Below are 24964 nucleotides of genomic sequence, written 5' to 3' on the forward strand. Positions count from 1 at the left end.
CCCTTTATTCATAAGGGGTCACCACAGCGGAATTAACCGCCAACATATGCTTTAAACAGTGAATGCCTTCCAGCTGCAACCCAGTACTGATAAACATCCATACACACTCATACACTACAGCCTAGTATATTCAATTCAACTATATTGCATGTTCTTGGACTTTGGGGGAAACCGGAGCACCTGGAGGAAATCCATGCAAACACGGCGAGAACATGCAAACTTCACACAGAAACACCAAATGGCCCAGTCGGGACTTGAACCAGCAACCTTCTTTCTGTGAGGTGACAGTGCTAACCACTAAGCCACAACGTCACCCCCCTTATATATTATATTTTAATAAAAATAAAAAAAACTCAAAATACAACAAGATGTTGACATTTGTTAAGATTTATTTACACTGTTCAAATCAACTCATAAAAATGCTATGACTTCTGAAGAGATTCAGAAAATGTGAGTGTTTTGTAAGTATGACGAGTACATCAAGACATATCAAGTAGTATTTTCATCACCAGCTTCAATCTGTCCCTACATACAAGTCGCAGATCACTGTAGCTCAAGGACAGGTGCAGTGACTAATAATATACAACCCACAGTGCAAGCAGCATGTGTACAAAGGGCGAGCAGACAGTCGCTCAGTCAGATTGTTAATAAGCTTTCTTGGGTGTCAGTTTCTATCATACTTTATCCACTCTCAGTCTTTTGGTGTACAGGCAAAAGCCAACTGCAACAGAACCAAACTCAGGCACCTTACAGGCAATCACAAACAACATGGCATTAGGAGTGCATGCTAGGAGACAAGACTGGATTTACGGAATGTAACCTGAAACACCAGGATCAGTGCTGGAAAAGTGCCGACAGAATAGACTTATCAGGACACAAGCAGACACACAGTGATGAGGTCCAATAGACATGAACAAGATGGTTCACGGGGTCTGAAACGATTCAAAAGAGGACTGCCTGTGGGGGAGAAGATAAAAGAGACTTGTGTTGTTTCAGCTTTTGTTAAGAGTCCACAGAGGATCCAAACTACTGAGTGGATCATCGCCCTCTGGAGGTCCCTGCAGGCCTTTGCCTTCTTGTGGCTGTAGGAAGCTTTGCTTGTTAATCCTTTGCTTGCCTCGATGGGCACTGTCCAGTGTAAAGGCTTCAGGTGTAAGAGAAGCCAGCAGATCTAAAGAGGAGGATGTGGGTGGAGAAGGCCCACGAGTTGTTGCTTCAGTGGACGGGTGGTGATTTGAGACAGGAGAGGCAGGAGTAGACCCGTTAAACCCATTTCCTTGACCACTAGGAGGTGAAGGTGATTGTGTCTTGCCTGGAGAAGAAGTGCAAGAGAGGGGCGGACTGATGGAATCAGGCATAGTTTCACAACAAAGAGGGTCCTGAGATGGTTGAAGTGGCACATCTGTGGGATCTGGTTCCCCTAAACCTGCCACTTCTGAAGTAAAGGGCATTTGATCCTGGCTGGGCTCCTGCTCATGGTCAACACTTGGTGGTCGAATGCTTAGTTTGGCAACAGTAGCCTGTATAGAGCTAATAGGCATGTCTCCTCCCAGAACAATGTCTTGAGATTCCTGTCGCGAGTATGACTACAAAGATTAGAAATATTAGATGAACAAAATCACACTGTTGTTTGGTTTTCATACAGACAATTGAGCAAATAAGTGGTTTACCTTTAGTGTAATGTTGTTTGGGGTCCTGGTGCAAGGTGATGTAATGATGCCGTGACGTTGAAGAACCTGTTCTGTATGTTTAAGAACGGCTTCGTAGCAAAATTTGAGGTGAAGCTGTGGACATTTTTAAACAAAAGTTCTTTTGTATAAAATGAACAACAGCACAAGATTTTAAATATATCCAGGTGAACTATTACCTTTTCTTGCAGCATGTTCTTCCTCTGCTGCCTCATTTTCCTTACCAGTTGGATCAGGTCAGGTATACCATTGCCTGCCTCAATTTCTTGTAAGGCTGCATAAAGCAGGCAGAAGGCTCCAGTACGGCCAACACCAGAACTAAAAGAAAAGGGGAAAAAAAAGCAAATGTCTTGTTCTTTTCTACTCTTTAGTATTTAAAATATTCTTGATGTGTGGTACCTGCAGTGCACCACAACAGAAGTGTGTAATGGACGCTGAAGCAGATAATGCCCATGTACTTCTTGAATGAAGCGGATAAGGTTGCTTTTACTCTCTGGAAGGCCCCTTTTGAAAATAAATATGATTTTTAATGAAAAGTAGAACTTCTAATATATAGGTATACTCTTATCATGTATAAAAAAAAGTCCCTTACAGTTCAGGCCATGATGTAAACTGAAGGTGCACAACGGTGCGTCTTAGACTTTGGTCCCGATACTGCAGTCCTATCATGCGTTCAATGTGTGTAGGAGTGCTCTTCTGGGTGGTCAGTGTAAGGGTGATTGGCCCCTGAGCAAGTTGCTGGCCTCTCTCTGATGGAAAGTAGCGCAATACTTTTTGCTGGGGATAAAAAGAAACATTGCACATTATTTGAAATTACTTGAAAAGCCAACGAGATTGTAGAAATTACCAAAAAATCCATTAACATTAAACATTTACCTTCTCTAGTTCTTGCTCTGACACTAGCATGACGATTACAGAAACCTTCTGCTCATAAACCATTAGCCAGAAGTCAGCTGCAGTGCCGGTGAGGGGAGCCTGTGTTGCAATGAGCCGGGGGCAATATGGAGATAGGTCCTCAGTGAAACTGGCATTTATATAATCGTCTTTACCAGAATGCAAGACAACGCGATTGCAGTCATAAGGCATCACATCCTGATGGCGGTTCTTCATAGTGTAGCATCGAGCAATAGCAATAGAGAGCTGCCGAGTATCCTTTTCCTGCTGCTCCTGCAATTCTTTCCATTGAGCATCAAGTTCGGACAGACCACCCTCCCCTGTTGGGCGCTCTAAGGATTGGACGGTTGAACGAAATCTCTCAAGCTGTGCGCTGAGTTTTGAAACCCTCTCTGGTGCTTGATAAGGGTCACCCTGAATAAGTCTCACACCCTCTGCTTTTTTTCTGTGATGTTCCTCTTGGGGATCAGCTTTGGTTGGTAATAAGACACAGGCGGTGTCCTTGGTGCCTCCATGCTGGCTCTCAGGACTTGAGGAGAGCAAATCATCAGTACTAGAGTTCTGTCGCTGAAACAATGTGGAGTCAGGTTGAGGCATGGTACCAGTGGGTGCTGGACCCTGAACAGAAGACTGTGGCATTGCTGCTCCTCCAACTGGTGTAAGAGCAGGAGATGGTCTCTGTGTGGTCATACCAAGGGAGGGAGGACCAGGAGATGGAGAAGGTGACGGAGCAGGAGAAGGCAATACATGGGGCTGTGGTGCCCCTGGTGCTCCTGAGGATGGAGGTATCATGCTTTGTGGCCCAGGGGAAGCAGTTGCAACGGGATGTTGCATTGCTCCAGGGGGAATATTCCCAACTTGTGGAACAGCATAAGATATTGGTCCTCCTGGGGGAAGCTGTTGTGGGACTAAAGGCTTTGAAGAGGGTGGCTGAGACTGAGGTTGCAGAGAGGGCACAGACTGATGGGGAACCATAGGGACACCTCCTGGAAAACTCATAGGTGCAGAGATAGGTGTAATAGTTGGCTGAGGTTTGTACATATTGTGAGGGAGAGCTGGAGGACAGGACTGGGGAATGATTTGAGGATGAGGGTGGTTTTGATGTTGTGAAGGAGTGTTTGGGTGTATTTGCACTTGTGAAAGGAGTGAGCCATGGGGTGCCTGAGGTTGAATAGGAACAGTAGCCTGCATTGGAACTGCTGGGTATGGTGGTTGTTGATTTGGTTGATGAGCAGGAATTATATGGGATTGGGGGCAGTGAGGTGGTGGCTGAGAGACTGAGGGCATCTGTGGATGAGGAGGAGACATGTGAGTGGATGATGCATGCATTTGAGGCTGTTGGGGAGGAGGCATCTGTGTTGGGGCAGCAGGTATCTGCATATGAGGCGTGGGGCCTAAATGATGAGAGGATGGGTGTATCTGACGGTGAGGAGGATGAGACAAATGATTAACAGGAGGTGGTTGGGGCTGTGAAGCAGGAGGAATCTGTTGACTGACATGTGCTAAGTGTGGCATTGAGGCAGAGGACACTGGTTGGGAGGATGGGGCAATTTGCAGATTAACACGTGCTAAATGTGGCATTGACATTGAGGGCACTGGCTGGGAGGATGGAGGAATATGCTGATTAACATGAGCCAAGTGTGGCATTGACACAGGGGGAACTGGATGGGAAGATAGTGGCATTTGTGGACTAACGCCAGAATGGGACATCTGGCCTGGGTTGATAGTGTTAACTTGTGGAAGTGAGGCCTTTGGAACAAATGAGACAGGGGGATATCCCTGATGGGGTGGAGCATGGGAAGGTGGTGCTCTAAACTGTCCTTGCATCTGAGGTTGCTGAAAGTTTGGTGGTCCTGGTTGTCTTATGTATTGTGGAAATTGAGGTGTAGTATGCTGTGAAGGCTGCGACCCTGTCAAAGGTCTTGGCATTTGCTGTTGACTTGGTAAAACGGCTTGTGGATAAAATGGCTGTGGTTGGTTTTGACCCCCTTGTTGAGCAAATACTTGAGGTTGAGGCTGTGGATGAGGGGCTGGCATTGCCTGTGGGGGCTGACTCATTGGAACACCAGGTTGCTGCATGTACTGGACATGGGGTGTCATCTGAGGTGGAGTTGCATATACAGAAGAAATGGGATGCGGCACTTGGTGCTGGCCAGGAGAAGGCATAACTGCCTGGGCAGATGCAGGACTGTAGCTAGTAATTGGTGTCTGAATGCTATCCACTGTAGTAGTGGAAGGACGAACTGCAGTAACTGATGGACCAGGTTGGTTTTGTGAAGGTTGAGGGTGGTACCCAGAAACAGGTGGTGGAGGAAGGACCTGAGGGTTAGGCATCTGTGGAAACTGTTGCTGCATTAGAGAAGGCTGGGGAACACTGGGACTGAAACTCTGAGACAGAGGGGGTGTTGGAAAACGAGAAATTTGAGCAAGAACTTCAGGGGGTGGTAAATTTTGGGGAAAACGGTGTTGCCCATAGTGTAAGGTTGAATTAGCTCCAGGCCAGCGCAGAACAGAGCTAGGAGCAGCTCCAGAAACTGGATGACCAGATGACGGAATGGTGAGTTCAGGAGGCAGGCTGCGTAGTTCTTCTGGGAGATCTCCACCAAGGGCTAGGATAGCAGCACTCAGCTCAGCCAGTTCAGGGTCATCTGAAATTGAAGGACCCATATTTTGGCCTTTGTTCTGGGCAGGCTTTGGGGCAGTGGGTCTTTGAGGAGCCTTTTTCTTGAGCTCTCTGTCAGAAATTAAGCAGAGTCTAAATAATAGGTAACACATCACAAGTTTTATTTGTGAATAAGACAGAAACATGAATAGACTGGGGGTTAATTCCTTAGTTACCTTTCAGTAATTGCTTGTCTCTCCTCCTTTCGGGCCTTGCAGACAGTCTTGGATTTCTCCAACAAGCGAGAAGCTTTTGTTTCAAGATCTTCATAAAACTCTTTGCCCTCCTGAGATTTCTTCATTAGATCTTCATAGGCTTCATAGGATGCCACAAGCATCTGCACAGTGCTGTTCCATCTAAAAAAAATAAGTAGCCATTTAAAAGCATTCTGATGATGCATCAATTGATAGTGTTTTTCTATATTTGTCATACTAAAGTGCTATCCCTCAAGACATACTTGTGTTCAGTTTCTGTCAGGCCCTTCCGAACAGTGGCATACTGTACATTAGCTTCTGTCAGTGCCTTCAGGATATTCTCTTGAGCTGCCAGGTTCTGATCAATGTATACTTTGACCTGCTCATACTTCTTAAGCTGCTCCTCAAACAGTTTCTATGAGGGAAAAGTGAGCAAAGTTGTGAAACTACAATGCATAGTAACACATTTCTAATGTGATCGCTTAAAAACATAGTGCCACAGTCATGTGAGGCCCATACCTTCATGTCAGCACGCTCAGTCGTGACCAAAGCAGTAGTGATGTCATCTTGCTGAATAAGGTCTCTAAGCTGTTTCTCGAGAGAACTTCGTTGGTCCCGCATCTCTTGCACTTTACCCAAAATTCTTTTCATAGTCTGGAGACCTGCCATCTCATCTAAAAGTGTAAAAAATTTAATGCTTAAAAATTGTATAGCACAATATTTCATCCAAATTAGGTTATTACAGAACACCTACCCTCACTGAGTTGAGGTCTTGGCAATGCCTCTCTAAGAGTGTCCAGTGGACCACCGAGGAGTCTCAGGTTGCTAATGTGCAGATTCATGGCCCGATGAAGTTCTGTGTTGGTAAAGCTAGCTTTTTCATGGGCTTCCAAATATTTTTCCAGGTCCCTCCGCAGCTCAGCTAGGGTCGACGGCCGTTCTGGTACAGCCTGCTTCCCGACAGCCTCTTCTAAGCTTTGCTCCTCTGTCTCATCCTCATCCAAGACATCTCGAATTTCTCGCAGAGAGGCTTCCACATCAGTGAACACACCCGAGAGGACTGGAGAGAGAGGACAAATGTAGTAAGCATCAGGAAAATGTCTACATTTTCAAAAGCTGCTTGATCAAACTAAGAATATTAAAGCTAAAGTAAGAATCACTTACCTTGCATTGATTGGATGAGGTTCTTTACAGTATCAGGTCTCACACTCAGTGCTGCACATTTTTCCATCAGCACAGTTGGAAGGGTATTATACATCTCCATATTGTCCACTGACTCTGGGTCCAAACCAAGAGAGTCCATGAACTGTCTGTAGAAGTGTGACAATTGAGATATTTAGATTCATACTATCTGCCTTTGTACAAATGTAACCCACCGGTCCAACTGCACCCAACCCGGTCTGAGCTGGGATCGAACCTGTGATTCTTTGTATGGGAGTCGGTTGCTCTAACAAGGAGGCTAAAGACCATGGCCTCCAGCGTCTGGCGCTACAGCAACTTTAGAGGTCAGAAGAGTGAAGTTTAGCTGCATAGCACTTCACCTGCTGGCCTCCCTAAACCTCAATCCCAGCCCGGACGAGCCCCCAAGTGTAACCCACAAGTCCTACTGCACCCAATACAGTCTGAGCTGGGATCGAACCAGTAATTCTTTGTATAGGAGTCGGTTGCTCTAACAAGGAGGCTAAAGACCATGGCCTTTAGAGGTCAGAGGAGTGAGGTTTACTTGCATAGCACTCCGCTAGCTGGCCTCCATTACACATACATACACACAGCTTAAGTCAAAATCATTAGCCCTCCTGTTAAGTTTAAATTCTAATATTTATTATAATAATAATAATTTTGACTTCAAATGTATAGATATAAAAGTTGTTTTCACTCACTCTAATGTCTCATTCTTGTTGTCTACTTTTGCCATGACATCTCGAAGCAGCTTAGCCTTCTCTTCACTATAAAATTTGAGAAAAAAGAAATACATTTTTAATGCTAACACATCGAAACATTTTTCAGAAATAGAGAATGGGTGTTTCAAAAGAAGTTTATATTTTAGGATATATAGTCCTTGGTTATGAATTATAAGCACTTGAGCCAAACCTGTATAAAGAGGAGGCCTCATGGGCAGCCATTGGCACCAGCTTTGCAAAAATGTCTGGGCCGGTGACACTGGGGTCTGTTGGGTTTACAGGCAAGGCTTTCACCAGCGGGGCACCTGTGATGAATGCAAAACAGTGTTAACTCTTGGGACAGTTTTAAATCTTTCCTCTTACTTTCTTACTCCTACTGAAGTCTTTATCTTGTTCACAAACAGATAATCTTAAGTAATTCTAGTAATGCAATGCAAGTAATGAAAGTGATCTCTATGTAATTACAGGGTTACTACAACAAGAATTGTCAAAATACCTTTCACCGAGGTCAGCGTCTCCAGAGATGGCACAGATTCATGGTAAATGAAGTCGTTGTCTTTTTTGGCGGAATTAAATCTAAAAAAAGACATTAGAAGCATCAACCGCTATGTTTCATGAGACTTTATATAAAGACAAAATGATGTCTTTAACCATCATATATGCTTACTTTCCCCCAATGACGTCCATAGTAAACCTCAGGGCTTCCTGTACGCTGTCTGGCTGACCCTTAGCTAGTTTAATTGCTTCACCGAGTTTGTCTAGTGAGCTCTGAAGGTAAGCCACCTATTGGAAAAAATATATTTGTAAACAAAAATGTGAAGTTAAATGATTTGTATAACTTTAGACGTTAACTACAAGAAGCATCTTTGTTTGTCCTTTAAGAAATAGATCTTTAAACAAAGAGATGAAGTTCTCCTAGACAAACAGCAAAGATGGTGACTAAATGAAAATGAAGACAGAAAAACAGCCATTTATACCCTCTCTCCATACTTCTGCTGCTCTTCAGCCTGTTTCCCCATATGCAACTGTTGAAAGAAATAGGATTTAGTGTGACTTTCTTAGAAACATCCACATACACATTTGGCCGGCCTGCTTTGTAATTCATCCAAGCTCAGTTTCAAACAAGAGACTCACATGAGCAATGGCAGCAAAGTAGTAAATTTTCATTTGCACTAATTTCTTCCAGTCTTTTTGGATCTTTCCCAACATCGAAGCGGTTTCCGAGTTCTCCAAAGCCCTGCATGCCTCCTTGTAATAATCTACCACCTAAAACAAAAAGACATATTATACTTTTGAGACTGTAATTTTGAGATGAAATGTAAAATGTTCATTGGTAGTTATAAACTATGACCTTATTCTACATCACTAATCCTACCCAAAACCTAAACCTAACTTCTACCCAATGAACTATTAATAAACAGCTAATTAGCGGTTTATTATAGGGATGTAACGGTATCAGAATTTCACGGTACGGTAATACCTCAGTATGAATGGCACGGCACGGTATTTATTGAGTTATTTACAGGAAAACAAAACTAATGAAAAGACTCGAAAAAAAGTGCCAAAAGTACTTATTTACCTTAGCACTGAACATATCAATGACATACAAATTAGCCATCTATTTGTAAGTTTTGAAACAGGAACTTCAATTTTTAAATTTTAATAACAAAAAACTATAAAACCATGTAAAAAAAATAAAGTTTCAATTTAGTATTGTTGAAAACTCATCACATTAAACATTTATTCACTCACTCACTTGGATAGAGATGGGATTTTTTTTTTAAATTATCATATAAATATAAACTGGCAAAAGCTGGAATCTCTGGGCATTTACAATGTCCCCTGCAACAGAAAAAAACCCTCTCATTTGGGACTGAGGTTTCTGGGACAGAGAGATATGATTTAGCCAAGGTTGACCGCAGTGGGTAATGCTGTGCATTGTCTTTCCACCACTTGAGAGGACAAGCCATGAGTGAGATAGAGGTCTCTTTACGGTACAAGTCAATGTCTGCATCAATCTAACAAGTGTGCTGTGTTTTGCAGTCCCCATGACTGTTTTTAGTCGTATTCCCCGACTTGTATTTCACCACAGTCTGACAGTGCCTGCATATCGTTTTTTTCTTTGTCTGTCACCTTTTCTCCTTTTTCGTATCTTTTTAGAAAGAAACCGAAATACTTCCACACATCCGATTTAAAACCCGCTTTAGGTTCACACACTCCATTTCTGCATTACTGGATCTGTAGTGACAGCAGACCGCAAAGGATGATGGCCACGCCTAGGCTGATGGGAATTGTAGTTCCCGCTACCTCCCGTTCGCTTCAATCGCCTAAGCAAACTTTTCTCCGAAATATAGATTTATTGAGTCATGCGCCTACGGTAATATAAAAAAAAATCCCTATTGCGGTATGTCGGTATTTACAATAATGTTACATCCCTAGTTTATTAAGCTAGTAGTGAATACTGCTTTCCCATTCATTTCATTCAAGATACTTAATGGTAAAACAAAAGTACCTGGGCACTTATTCGAGCAACAAGGAAGCTCTTCCTGTTGTCCAGCATAGATTTTTCCAACAGGCACTCCTGGGCCTGACCCTGAAAAAGAAGAATTGAAAGTTCAGCCCAAATTTGAAGCACAACAAATGAAAAGAATACGTAAGAGGCTTTTTGACTGAAAACTAGCACAGTAGCATACCAGCATGAGGTTGATGTTGAGGTTAAGGATCTGATGACTCATGTCCACGCTATAGCTGTGGCTAAAGTGATCTCTCAGGTAAGCGAACGCCCCAGCAGAGCATTGAAAATGTGTGCAAGATACTTTCATTCCCTAATTGAGAAAGAGAGAGAAAGTAGCAAAAACAGATTATGATTAACACAATTAATATTTTTGGACAATGCCACAATTAATTTATTATGAATATGGTTTCAGATTTGTTCACATATTGGGCTGAAACTTGTACGTTTATGAATTCGCAACCTTTTTCCACTTAGTCACAACCTCACAACACTCTCACAGACTGCCCACAATCTGCTAGCTGACTTTCTGATGAATGTTGCCCACAAATCTTTACAGTGATTTCCCAATCTGGTGTCATGCACGAAAACAAGATATTATCCAAAAATAAGCGTATTGTCTAAAATGTTGTACGATTGGCAGAAATTAGAAGGTTCGACTATTTTCTAAATACATAAATCTGAATGATTTGCGCATGTTGAATTGTTAACACATGGTCATTTGCATTGTAGATCCATTCTACACTGTAGATCCGCCTGACAATGAGGATCGTCAGTCAGCTGCTGTGTAAATGACTTTTTAAATATACATTTTGTTATTTTAAACTGTTTATTGTTTAGGTTATTTCTATTCTGTGTATACGTACATGTGAATGACAAAAGTACTTAACTGACTGACATTTTAAATTGAAACATCATAATGATATGGACTTCAATCACTTAGTCTGCCTAAACTTTGCCTCTTTCTAGCAATAAATTACAAGCTCACAATCAGATCTCTCTCCATTAAAATTACAACTGTTCAGAATAACCGAAACATGTCCAGCATTTTAACATTTATTTATTTTAATAACCCGTCTGTTTCGTGAACATCGCACAAAACCACTACTTTATTATGATTGAAACTACTGTATAACATGTCTTTTGAGTTTTTTTAAAGGTTTTACAATTATTCAAACCCCATTACCCCAAACGTACCCCAGACACTTAGAAAAAAATCTAAATTAAATTATAATCCTCGTTAAAAAAATAATTAAAAATAATATAAAAATTTATAAATAATTAAAATAAATAAGAATTCTAATCAAGCATCAATTCACATTCCACAACTTCAGACTTCCAAAACTTCTTCCATATCTCCATTTTTCAAAAACACCTCCAAGATCCATTGCAACTACTTTAAATGATTAAAATATACATAATTCAGAAAATATAAATAAATATAAAGTTAAGTGCAAAAATAAAATCCCAATTCCTCATATATTCATTCATTCATTTTCTTTTCGGCTTTGTCCCTTTATTAATCCGAGGTCGCCACAGCGGAATGAACCACCAACTTTTCAAGCACGTTTTTACGCAGCAGATGCTCTTCCAGACGTAACTCATCTCTGGGAAACATCCACACATACACCCATTCACACTCATACACTACGGACAATTTAGCTTACCCAATTCACCTGTACCGCATGTCTTTCGACTGTGGGGGAAACCGGAGCACCCAGAGGAAACCCATGCTAATGCAGGGAGAACAAGCAAACTTCTCACAGAAACGCCAACAGACCCAGCCAAGGCTTGAACTAGCGACCTTCTTGCTGTGAGGCGACAGCCCTACCAACTGCGCCACTGCGTCACCATTCCTCATATAATGCTAAACTATTTGTATTTATTCATTATTTTTATCCATATATTAATACAATTACATGTAATAGATTTTTGTAGTGAGATAAAATGACTTTAAAATGACTTCTGAATTGCATGAACTGTTACATGTACCACTTTCCTCTCAACACAGTGTGACTTACGGTCGGTTGCGACAGTAAATCACATGACATTTAAATTAGTCCATGCTGTGTCTTCTGTAGTTCAGCTCACCTCTTCGGACACCCTGTTGTCCATGGCTCCCAGCATTGAATGAAGTGCTCCTAGAGGCGTGAAAACATGACTTGATTCAGCAAAACAAGCCTGATTTTCAACAATACCCTTTTCTCAACCTCACAGGATTTATTTCAGTCTCAGACAATGCGCTCATTGACGTATCGGTCTCATGCTAACTCACCCAAATTATAAAGGATGCAGGCCTGCTCATAGCAGATGTCCTCATGGGTCACCGTCTTCCCAGAAAATATCTCCGTCCTAAGATATAACAAAAATATCACATCATATACATAATCTCATATCCTGATAATGATAAATATTATAATATAAAATCATTTCAATCAATCAATCAATAGATTTAATATACTGACCACATGAAAAGAACTATTCACATACTGAGAAACATACTCATTCCTGTGATCATATTTCTCACTTGAGGGCAAATATTTGATTAAAAATGTTGAAATTAGGGGCAACAATACAGACTTTAAATGTTTATGGTTTTCTTTTGCTTTTAGGGTCACTGTTTCAGTATGGTATAGAATATATGTTGAGTAAAAAAACAGGACAGTCAAATAAAAATCAAGAAAAGTCTATAAGCAAAATACAAAACAAAATGAATACAATATAGCAAAGATAAAGTGTTTTTCAGGTATCTAACAGTAGTTTTTAGTAACATATATAAATAAAGTAAAATATATATATATATATAAAGCACTTCAAAAATGAATGATTTCAACATAAAAACAAAAATTATCGCTTAAAATAAAACATGTAAACATGGCACCTTCAAGAATGCTTGCAACTTTCTCATAATGCTGTCATTCATGTTTCTGTCTGCATTTTCGCAATGGTATATAATATTATGTTCATATAAATTATGAAAAATTATTAAGTGGAAGTCAGAATTATTACCCCCCCTTAACAGATTTTTTCAACACATTTCTAATCATAATAGTTTTAATAATTCATTTCTAATAAATGATTTATTTTATCTTTGCCACTTCTATACAGCTTAAAGTGACATTTAAAAGCTTATCTAGGTTTATTAGGTTAACTAGGCAGGTTAGGATAATTAGGCAATCGTTGTATAATGATAATAAATGAAAAAATACAGCTTAAAGGGGCTAATAATTTTTGCCCTTAAAATAGTCTTTAAAAAAATTAAAAACCCCTTTCATTCTAGCCAAGATAAAACAAGTAAGACTTTTTCCAGAAGACAAAATATTATCAGACATACTGTGAAAATGTCCTTGCTCTGTTAAACACCATTTAAAGAAATATTTTTTTTTTTAAAAATAAAGAAAAAAATTCAAAGAGGGGCTAATAATTCTGACTTCAACTGTATATAGTCATATTGCCGGTTGAAGTAAAGTCCTGTGCACATCAAGACGATTTTTGCACACACTTATCACCAACGATTAACACCTTATGATTAGACAAGGATCATTAATGTGAGCATGCAAACCATTGTGCAAAAATCATGAGTAAAAAAAATCAAGCCAGGCATAAAAGCATTTTAAAAATTCCTTGGATTTGTTATTTTGGTTTGACAAGATGCATTTAAAACTGGTTGACCAATGAGATTGGCGCTTGGGAGAGAACACAGAAAAACATAACAATAAGTGTGAAAAAAATCATCCAGGTGTGCACAAGCCTTAAAAGTGAGCACTAGAAGTCAGTATTTGAGAAAGAAATAGAAATAATGTCTTTACATGCATACTCTTAGCCAAATTATGCTTAATAAGCTGTTCAATTAAACATTTTAAAGGGATAGTTCACCTAACAATGAAAATTCTGTCAACGTTTACTAACCTTCTGCTTGTTCCAAATCTTGAGTTTGGACAAAAATACCAAGAAAGTCAATGACTGTTTTTTTTTCCAAAGTTCTGTACATCTACAGTACCTTTGTGTTTAACAGAAAAAAAACTCAAACAGTTTTGGAACAAGTGAAGGTTGGGACAATGGTTACAGACATTTTCTGGATATTGTTTTGGATGCAACCATGGACGATGAGTTATTTCAATGCAAACTGATTTGTGCGAGTTGTCAGCATATTGGAGCGCATGGTTTGATGCCCTTACCAGGAAATAGGAACAGCAGCTTCCTGGCCCAATCCCAGAGGCACACGACTCTGAAGATAATGCAGCTGCCCGAAGTACTTCCTCAACGTACTGCAGCCCTCAAAGTCTCGTGTGACGTTTACAGCACTCTGGAAAGACGTGACAATGCGGAGAATGTAGGAATGCCAAGATCATAAACTTCTCTTAGTTGCTTAACTGGTAGAGCATGATGCTAGCAATGCCAAGGATATTTTCCAGGGAAGATGTACTTACTGATTAAAATGGTACACTGTAAGACTGTGAGACTAACCTGTCTCAACTGCTCCAGTTTCTTTAGCTGCTCATTGTAATTGTCAGGATCCTCACCATAGTTCTTCAGTATGAACTGGGAAAAGATAAAAAGCAAATGGCAGTTAAAGTTTAGCTGATAAGGATTTATCCGTTAGAGAAAGTGTTTCTATATTTGGCCAACCAATAAGATCATTAAATGAAATACAAATGTATTGGTAGTAAAAATATACAGGGCAATTGTAGGTAAAGCACAAAGACAACTAAATTAAATTTATTAAATAAGAATTAAACATAAAGCGCATATCTTTATTGCAGATTGTTCCATCCTTTAAAATTAAAATGTCAGCTTTTTCCATCAAAAAAACATGTTAGGCAACCTCAAGTAAAGAAAAATGTGCACCAAATGTCTTTTGTGCCGACTGCCATTTGCATTTTAAAAAGGAACAGGATTAATTGAGTTTTTATGTGACTTATGTGGTGATATTGAATGTATTTGTGTTGCTTGTTTTTTGTGATAAGTGTGATGTAAACGCTGATGTAATTGTGTGGTGAATCTAAAGATAAATTTATACTTGTGAAAAATTCAGAAAGTAAAGTAATACAAATACATAATGAAATTAATATTATAACATTTAGTAAAATGTAATAACATTTGATACACATAAAAAAAGCGCAAAACTTGTAATATTTATTTTTATTACATGCCATTATTTTTTTAAGGGCACCTATGATAACATTTTTTTACTTTTGTAAGCTGTTTAGACAGAACTGTGTTTGTGTGTATAGTGTGTCCTCTGTCATATTGGAGGGATATAAACCGAATAAGTCTTTTTTTTTTTTTTTTTAATTTCCTGACGTTAAAATAGAATGCAATTTCCAGTGATTTTAAATTCTCACCGAAATGTGACGTATGAATGCGGTTTTGCCCACCCATTGAATTGATTGGCAGGTGCCGTGTTTCTGTAATAACATATATACACATCCGCATTTTTTAGCAAATAAAATTAAATTCAATTATTTGTTCAAACTCTGTATGAGTTTTTTAAGTTTTATAAGTTTAAAACATTTTTAATACAGAGTATGTTTGTATTAAAGACAGTAAAATCGCTATGTAGTTCTTAAGTAGTTATATGTAGTTCTTATGTGTGTGTGTGTGTGTGTGTGTGTGTGTGTGTGTGTGTGTACTGCAAATGGCATTTGTGTGTGAATCATCATTTCAGAAAGGCTTGAATAAGCTCCACCACAAATACATAAAATAAACTTACTTAGTATTTTTGACTAATGAGCTGTATTTCAGTTTCATCCGTATCTGACGTAACGCATGATAACGCATGAGAAGCAGACTCGCACGTCAGAACGGTAGGGGAGAAGCAGCTCATTTAGATTTAAAGCCACAGGCTACAAAACAGCTACAATGTATTTAGACACCGAAATGGGCATATTCTGGATTCTATAATAAATGATCTGATGGGTGTTTTGAGCTTAAACTTTACAGACACTATTTGGAGACTGTAAAGATTGTTACATTCTAACATCTTGTAAAAGTGGTAAATTAGGTGTCCTTTAAATTCTAAAACGATTTATGCACTGGTGATTGGAAATTGTTTTAATTTCGGACATTAACAAAACCATTGTAATCCAATAAAATCATTTACAAACAGCTCATATGATTTTATAATTTTAGACAAAAAATGTCTAGAGAAAAAAAAATGGATTTTTTTTTACCATGAAGAAAAATCGCAAAACGTCAGAACCTGTATTATCTCATGAACCCCTAATTGACGCAGTCAATTACCATAGTTCTACAATTTTGTTTATATAATAAAATTTAGTAAAATGTAATAACATTTGGTACACATAACAATTGTGCAAAATTGTAAATATTAATTTTTATTTTATGCCTATTTTTGGACACTAACAATCCAATCTAATGCAACAATATAACTTACAAACAGCTCATATGATTTTATTATTAAAGAGAAAAACATGAAGCCTACAAAAAAGTCTGAACCTGTATTATAGTTCTATCATTTTTGTTTGTATACAACACTGTCCACAATTATCATGCATAAACATAAACAAAAATTGTTAACGACATTAACCTTTTGACCTAGATAGGAATGGATCTGATGTGATAACTAAAATCACTCAAGTATGCTGCAAATAACAAATTCCTTACTTCTAAAAGGAAATAAGGAAACAAGCATCTTTGCTAACTTTAATTTAACATTAAAGTCATTTAATTCAATTACAATAGAGTAATGGTAACATTTCAAGAAGATCACAATTAATTGCATTAACTACCAGCTTTTTACCTGCCTGTTATTAAGATATCAAAGTATATTATTCTGCATCCCTGATCCTACCCAAAACCTAAACTCAACTTCTAGCTTACTAACTATTAATAAACAGCCAATCTGTGGCTTATTAAGATAGTAGTGTTAGTTAATAGTTTGTAAATATTGTAAATAGTGACCTAAACTAAACTGTTATCAGCTATTTTAATGTAAAAAAAATAAATTAATAAAAAATAAAAAAGCACTGACATCATTCTAGAGGAATCAACACACTTATAAATTATAAAAAAAATTCAGTTAGTACTCCGTTATGGATGTCATTATGATAAGATACATAAGTTTTAAAAGATAAGATAAATAAGTTTGTATATTTGACATTTGACTAGTTTAAAGATTATATAATTTACAACACCACATCAATTATAAGTTATCATTTTCATCATTTACTCACCCTCATGCCTTTCAAAACCCCATGACTCTCTGCGTCAGTGAGACAATTATAAAACGCGAGTCATTTGTGACAGAAATACTTTTAAAATGTCATGAAATACGATTAATATATACACAAATATATCAGGCGTTGCTCTTTATTTCTGACAAAAGCCATATTGAGGTAAAGTTGCTTTTACATTTGCATTATATAAAACACATTTATACACCTTAGTTCAGTTATAGCTTATATAGACCATTGTGGTCATGTCATTGGCCCTTAAACATTTCCTGCTTGTTATCAAACTATTTTATAACTGTAACAAGAGGCAATTCAATCATAACTTAATGTTAAAAACGCTGTCATAACAGTATTTATCAATATGTGGCTCTTTTTGGATTCTCGGAAGCTATAGAGTAAATATGTTAGGACCATTGTTTTTGTTTACATCCCTCAAAATGTTCTATATTATATATACTTATATTGGTTATCACGCTACTTTAAATATAGGGTCTCAATTCACATGCAAGTTGGACTACAAAACATTAGCACCATTTAATTGACTGCGAACAATGTTGTACTTTGAGAATCATTAGCTCCTAATATGATTTCCCTATTCAGAACTTGCAAGGAATGCTTTTCTGAAATTATTTTAAGTAGGTGAAAGTCTGAATGTGCTGATATAAACCAACTTTACCTCAGGAAAAGCTATTATACAGTATTATTATTACTTTTGTGATCACAGATTCAGACTTTCTCCTCAATAACACAATTTCAGAAAAGTATACATGTATATTTTAAAACAGTATAATAATAATTTACATTTCTATGGTGTATCTCTGTTGCTAAATTCCTTAAAAGAGCTAATTTTGTGTTGTTAGCTGAAGAAGTAAACGCTCAAGGATTTCCAATGATGTCAGGGTAAATAAACAATGGCATACTTTTTTTGTTAAAGGCAGGCAGCCTGTAGGTTGAGCATATAAAGAGAAAAACAAGGCCCATGTTTACTACTTCAGTTTGGACCACATGACCTACACAAAACACGCCGTTTTGTTTATTTTCCGAGTGTACAGGAGCAGTGACATAAATGAACGGCTCGATCAGGCCTGTCTGGTCCCTCACCTGTTTGACAGTCGGGCTGAACTGAAACTCTCCTGCCTCCTTTAGATCCAGCCAGATCATCGGCATTCGCGGCACGGCTTCCATCACAGCGGCCGATTTCGCTGAGCCGACTAAAGCAGAAACGTTTTGAAGCGTTCAATCGCTTGGAAAAGTACCCGCAGAAGGTTTATTTTCAATTTTACAGCTCTAAACGACTGTGTCATGTCCCCATTTACACCCATACAGGAAGCGATTGCGGTTTTCGGAAGTGACGTCATGGGATCTAAATCTTGACTCTGGGAAATGTGGTTCTTTTGCAGTGTGTTGCGAGCTAGTGTGTCTGTTATTTAATGACTTTTCACACGCGCTGTGCTTTATTATAGTAAAATGTATCTACAAAGATTAATAATAAGAATTTATACAAAATAATAATGCTAAAAAATATAATAATTATAGCTTACTTCAAAGAACAAAGGTTTGTCAAAATGTAAACATCAAAATATTTAGTGAGAAGATAGCTTATTAGGCTACTAGTCCCTTTATCAATCAGGAGTCACCACAGTGGATTAAACTGCTAACTTATCTGGCATATGTTTTACACAGCGGATACCCTTCCAGCTGCAATCCAGAACTGGGAAGCACCCTAATTACCCTTACACTCATTCACACACATTCATTACGGTCAATTTTATTCAATTCACCTATATATGAGTTTGGACTGTGGGGGAAACCTGAGTACCCAGAGGAAACCCACAAGAACACAGGGAGAACATGCAAATTCCACAGAAAAATACTAACTGACCCTGCTGGGACTCGAACCAGCGGCCGTCTTGCTGTTTGGCGACAGTGTTAACCATTGGGCCACTGTGTCACCATGTTAAGAATATATAGACATTTCTTTCTTTCTTTCCTTGTAATTTTTCATTGGTTTGGGCACCACAATACTTCACTATTAAAAATATTTTCCTAATTATTTTTCTTTCTCATCAATGTCGTAGACAGGATGATTTTCTTAATATAATCAAGAGCGTCTAAAAGACCCAAATAATATTATTATTCCACTATAAAGCGCTTCTGTGGAGTGTTTAGTTTCAAAAGAACTAAAGGGCAACGTCTATTTTTAAGAGTGATAAGGAGTTAGGAAATAAATGTCAGCATTTATCTGAGCATTTAACTTCTTCTTTTATTAATTTTCTCTTTGTGTCCTTTGGATGACTCTCTACAGTGGAGCAAAATGCTGCACATTATTCTGCTCATCTTGCCTGGTAAGAAAAGACCTTCTTTATTTGTTTTTTATAATGTTTCCAAAAGCATGTTTTCCATTTCTCCTCTAATTAATCACTTAACTGATATCAGACTGCAGTATTTTTATTGTATATACACAATGGTAATTTCATATGGATTTTACATTTGCTTATTACTGAAATTGCTTATTAAATCAATGCCTAATTATTCCTTAAGAGCTGCTTTCTCTAAAACAAAATATATATATATATATTTTTACTCTTTTTGATAGTTTTTGCATTTATGAGGGAAAAGCTTCGTTATGGATGTGACTCTTTTCTGTTATGGATGTGACAGATGTGAAATTGCTACTTGTGTGACTTTGATAAATCAAATATAATTAATTGAAAACATTGACAGAGACAATTTTGAGTATTTTTAAAGTACTGTAAAATACTTGCTTAAACAAAAAAAAAATGCCTAGTTTCTCTATTTAAACATTTTTTTTCTATAGCCAGGTTGACATTTGCATGGAATTGCTTGGAATTTTGTAATTGCTTATTGATAAATTATGTAAATTTTAATCTCAGCCTTTTGACTCAAGTGTCCACCCTTATTAATACACCATTTTCAATATTTTACCATACACTCTCATAAATAAAGGTACGAAATCTGTCACTGGGACGGTACTTAAAGGTACTTTTTTGTTCCTAACAGGTCTTTAAAGGTACATTTCAATACCTAGAAAATACAAATGTGTGCCACATAGTACCTTAAAGGTACAAAAGTGTTCCCTAAAGGTACTAATGCCCACTAAAGTACAAAAGTGTACCTTTTGAAAAGGTATCACCCAGTGACAAATTTTGTTTACCTTTATTTCTGAGTGTGTATGCTAAGACTTTTCTGGTGCTTCTGCTGTAATTATGACAAAGCTGCAAATTTACAAACATTTTTAAGGATATATCAAATTCATTAGTTATTAAATGTAATATATGAAGTAAATTAGCCACAATTCCAAAAGTTAAGTTCTACTTTTCTTCAGGGACATTAAAAAGGTACATGATTACAGTTATATTTAGATTTTGATGTGTTTATCTGTAGCATTTTAATTAAGATGAAGCCACCCTGAAGCTTCTGGTATAGATATCCACTGTGTACATACAATGAATATAATAATTCTATCTTTTAATAATACCAAAAAGGGAAGAAAAAAATCCTTACATTTACTCAAAACTCAAGTGGTTTCAAAAGTTCTATGAATTTCATTTTTCTGCTGAACACAAAACAAGATATGTTGAAGAACAATGAAAAAATTGACAACCTATTTTAATATATATTTTTTAACTTATTTTTTTTATTTAATGAATTAAAGTCCCTTTATTCATCAGAGGTTGCCACAGTGCAATGAACCACCAACTTATCCCGCATATGTTTTACACAGCGGATGCCCTTCCTGCTGCAGCACTGGGAAACACATATACGCTCTCACATTCATACACATACACTACGGCCAATTTAATTTATTCGATTCACCTACAGCGCATGCCTTTGGACTGTGGGGCAATCCGGAGCACCTGGAGGAAACCCACAAGAACACGGGGGGAACATGCAAACTCCACACAGAAATGCCAGCTGAGACTCGAACCAAGCTCTGCTAGTGCTAACAGTGCTAACCACCGAGCCACTGTGTTACCCAAAAGTCATTTGATTCGACTTTTTTTTTTTTTACACTGAACCTCAATAAGAGTCAATGGTTATTTTTCATATCTTCTTTCGTATTCAACAGAATAAATGTTATCAGAATGTTTATTATTGTGTGAGCCATCCCTTTAATTTTAGCATCGTATGAAATGAAGTGTTCTGTGCTGCAGGTGTGCTCAGTGATGAGTGGAATGTGAATTATCCCCCTCTGATCTGTGCTGCGAGAGGATCCAATGTCACTATTGCCTGTTCATTTTCATTTCCACCAAAGCGAATTTGGGGAGCACGGCAAATAAAGCAGGTGCAGTGGTGTTCAATGAACTCAAACTACGGCAACTGCGTAGATGGGCCGTATGTTTTCGATAGCGAAGCCAACAATAATCAAAACAACATTCAATACATTGGTGATAAAACTTCAGACTGCTCTCTGTTGATCAGCAATATAAATCTGACACATTCTGGAGAGTATAAATTCAGAATCACAGCAAGTGATGATCAATGGACAGGATATTCTGGGGTGCAAGTTTCAGTACATGGTAATGGTTCATTCAGTTCATTAGTACATGACGGTTTTGCTGTTTTGTTTGTTTTTACTAAAATAATTTCAAATACAGGGTGTTTCTCTGACAGATTTAAAGGTCTTCATGTCCAAGCCAAGAATAAATGGAAGCACAATAACTGGAGACTCTGTGAATTTGACTTGTTCACTGGATTGTACTGATGATTTATCAGAGGTTCAGTGGTTTAAGAACGGTGAACTGATGAAAGAGACAAACTCAATCCTTATCTTCAACAGCATCACTGCTAAAGACTCTGGAAATTACTCTTGCTCATTGAGGAACTTTACAAACACTTTATCTGAAGAATTTAGCATTTACATTGAAGGTTGGTAGACTTGATGACCATATATACTTATAGAGGATTTTCATATTTGAAAAATGTCATACACATATTTAATACAGACTTTTTGTCTTTAACAGATGTTTCTGAGTCATCACCTCTTCTGATTATTGCACTGTCTTCAGTTTCACTTGTGTTCATCGTTGCATTGTTTTCATTGATGCTTATATTAAGGTAGGAATTACTTTTTTTACTTGTACTTGTGCACTATTTATTATTACTCTTTCCATCAGTCTGTTTGAAAGAGTTTTGTTATGTTGGTAAAGACATGAGGTTGCAAAACAAATTGAAGTTGTGAAACATTTTATTGCATGCAGTCAGATTGCTAAATCTATCAGATGCACCATTTTATATAAAAGAAATTCAGAATGAACGCTTTTCTTTATAAATTGTTGTCTAACTGTGTTATTTCTAATGCACGTGTGTCTTTTAATTCTAGAAGGAAAGCAAATATTCTAGAAAACACAAATGAAGAAGAAGAGGGAATTCCTGATTCTGATTACGCCACACTGCAAATAACTGTAACTATATTTGTAAAATCTAAAACATGTTAGACTTTTACTCTCTGAAAAGTATATCACTAGCAGGCCTTACTGGTCAATGAACTTCTTCTGGAAAACCTAGTTCTTGTGGACAAATCTAGTCTTTTCAGCAGTGTAAAGACGACAGTAAAGATGTTTAATTCAGTGATGTTTTCCTTGTCTTTTGTTTGCTGTCAGGCTGAAACTCAAGCATCAGCAGTTTACTCAAGCCTACAATACACTCAGTGAGCAACAAAAGGATGACAAATACAGATACGGATGTCAGTAATAAACCCAAGAAGTGAGCAATCGATTGATGTGGTCAATATTTCTACTGTCAGTAACTGCATGTTTTGTTTGTTTTTGTCTGAGCTGTATAGTTTTGGAGATAATGAGGCACATTTCATCATATGTCAGTTTTATCAACAAAAATTCTATAGGAAACACTGAATCAACGACATAAGGATAAGTGTAATACTATTTCAACATTAAACCCAATATGTGAGCACTCAAGTGTGGTTAATATATCTTTCTTCATATTGTAACAGGATTTGTATTCTTACCATGTTAAAAAAGATAATATGACACATTTGGGTCCAGCTTATCAATTTGAGAGTATATATACTGTAACTGTATAAAACATCTTTATTATTGTTTTAAATTTTTAGCCATCAGTGTTAGCCAGGTATAATTAGTTGCAAAGTAACTGAATGAATAAATTACTTTTCTGCTAAAAAAAGACGAAGGGATTACATTTAAATGTAAAAACTGTATATACATTTAACAGTTCATAAATCAATTCAAAGAAGCAGATTAATTTGTGTAGTTGTTTTACAAATATTTTTAGCTGAAAAAAAAAAAACATTTTAACTTTGACTATATTATAACCCTGATAAGTTGACTGAACCAAATTAATTGAGTAAACTTGTTGCCCAAATTTAATTGAGTAATGGAGTCTCCGCATATTTAAGTTTATTTAACTTGCTGGTTTTGTAGACTATACTTAAATTGTTCAGTTCCCCAAACTTAGTACAGACAGCATACCAATACATTTTCCAAACATTCAGTTATCTGGACAATAAGGTAGTCCTTAGGCTGAGCTTAAAACGCAGGGTTTTCCAACTAGGACTTCACAATACAAACAGTTTGATGTAGCTCCAGGGAACCATGCGTTGCCTCTACCACAACTAAATCTCTTCTTTATTCACCCTGTCACCTATTATACATTGCAGGTGTCTGACCAGCGCCCTCTAGTGCCCTGTAGTTCCATTATAACAACATTTTTATTTCCATTATTCCATAGATATCAAAAAAAAAAAAAAAAAAATGACAGACATTTCATTCAGTTACTATATATATATATATATATATATATATATATATATATATATATATATATATATATATATATATATATATATATATATATATATATATAGTTGAAGTCAGAATTATTAGCCCCCCTTTGAGATTTTTTGCTTTTTCAAATATTTCCCAAATGATGTTTAACAGATATTTAGAAATTTTCACAGTAAGTCTGATAATATTTTTAATCTGGAGAAAGTCTTATTTGATTTATTTAGTACAAAATTAATAGCCTCTTTAAGCTATATATTTTTTATTCAATAGTCTGCAGAATAATTCATCGATATAAAATAACTTGCCTAATTACCCTAACCTGCCTAGTTAACCTAATCAACTTAGTTAAGCCTTTAAATGTTACTTTAAGCTGTATAGAAGTTTCTTAAAAATATCTAGTCAAATATTATTTACTGTCATCATGGCAAAGATAAAATAAAATCAGTTATTAAAACTATTATGTTTAGAAATGTCTTGAATTTTTTTTTCTCTTCCTTAAACAGAAATTGGGGAAAAAATAAATAGGAGGGCTAATAATTTTGACTATATATATATATATATATATATATATATATATATATATATATATATATATATATATATATATATATATATATATATATATATATATGCATGTGTGTGCATGCATGTGTGTAATAATATATTATGAGAAAATGTTTAAATAAAATTTTAAACAAAAAATAAGTAGCCATTTATTCACATTATGATGAATAATTATTCCTGAAGCCATTTGTTTTCCGATTTAAAAAAAGCCCTTGCACCTAAAAGGTTGCACATATCAGAATTTTACAGTCAAGACTACATTTGTGAAAATGACCTGCTTTTTCAAAGGATAAGTTAAAGTTTTGAGCTCAATACATTTGAAATCTTAAGTTTATGCATTTTCATAGAACACAAGTTAAATTATCTCATATTTTTAAGTGACAGGACCAAAATACTAAAGTTATGTTTAGTTAACTTTACTTAATTGTTTAAGTGAAGACAACATTAGGGTTTACATGTATCAGGAGGATTTAGCATGCATAAGAAAAACTGAATTGAGTGAGTATTTTGCACATGAAATTTGAGCACATGCAATTTGAGCATGTCTTTGAAGACTTAACAGTCAGTA

General features: G+C 36.8%; 2 protein-coding genes across 5 annotated transcripts; one reads left to right on the forward strand and one right to left on the reverse strand.

The window, feature by feature from the left end:
* Positions 1–371: 371 nt before the first annotated feature.
* Positions 372–18384, reverse strand: ptpn23a (protein tyrosine phosphatase, non-receptor type 23, a). 3 transcript variants are annotated; one of them, XM_087284850.1, is made up of 24 exons: positions 18149–18384; positions 14319–14393; positions 14030–14157; positions 12127–12203; positions 11943–11992; positions 10033–10164; positions 9852–9932; positions 8474–8605; positions 8317–8364; positions 8007–8122; positions 7836–7915; positions 7530–7644; positions 7319–7384; positions 6603–6748; positions 6193–6498; positions 5958–6112; positions 5702–5853; positions 5421–5600; positions 2565–5316; positions 2281–2465; positions 2088–2192; positions 1868–2006; positions 1671–1784; positions 372–1586 (listed from the first exon to the last, which is right to left on the reverse strand). In XM_087284850.1, exons 1-24 carry the CDS (start codon positions 18230–18232, stop codon positions 993–995), a joined length of 6012 nt encoding a protein of 2003 aa, XP_087140976.1. In that variant the 5' UTR covers positions 18233–18384; the 3' UTR covers positions 372–992.
* A 21-nt stretch (positions 18385–18405) lies between these two features.
* On the forward strand, positions 18406–22986 carry LOC137488005 (B-cell receptor CD22). Of its 2 annotated transcripts, none has more exons than XM_087287819.1 (6): positions 18406–19392; positions 21223–21588; positions 21683–21937; positions 22033–22126; positions 22392–22473; positions 22672–22986. In XM_087287819.1, the coding sequence occupies exons 1-6, from the start codon at positions 19362–19364 to the stop codon at positions 22720–22722; spliced, it is 879 nt and encodes a 292-aa protein (XP_087143945.1). In that variant the 5' UTR covers positions 18406–19361; the 3' UTR covers positions 22723–22986. The 2 variants fall into 2 exon arrangements, with proteins under 2 accessions (XP_087143945.1, XP_087143946.1); XM_087287820.1 differs by having other exon boundaries at positions 18439–19392; positions 21667–21937.
* Positions 22987–24964: the final 1978 nt, after the last annotated feature.

Source organism: Danio rerio, chromosome 16, assembly GCF_052040795.2.
Source record: "Danio rerio strain M-AB ecotype USA chromosome 16, GRCz13ab, whole genome shotgun sequence".
NCBI classification, from domain to species: domain Eukaryota; kingdom Metazoa; phylum Chordata; class Actinopteri; order Cypriniformes; family Danionidae; genus Danio; species Danio rerio.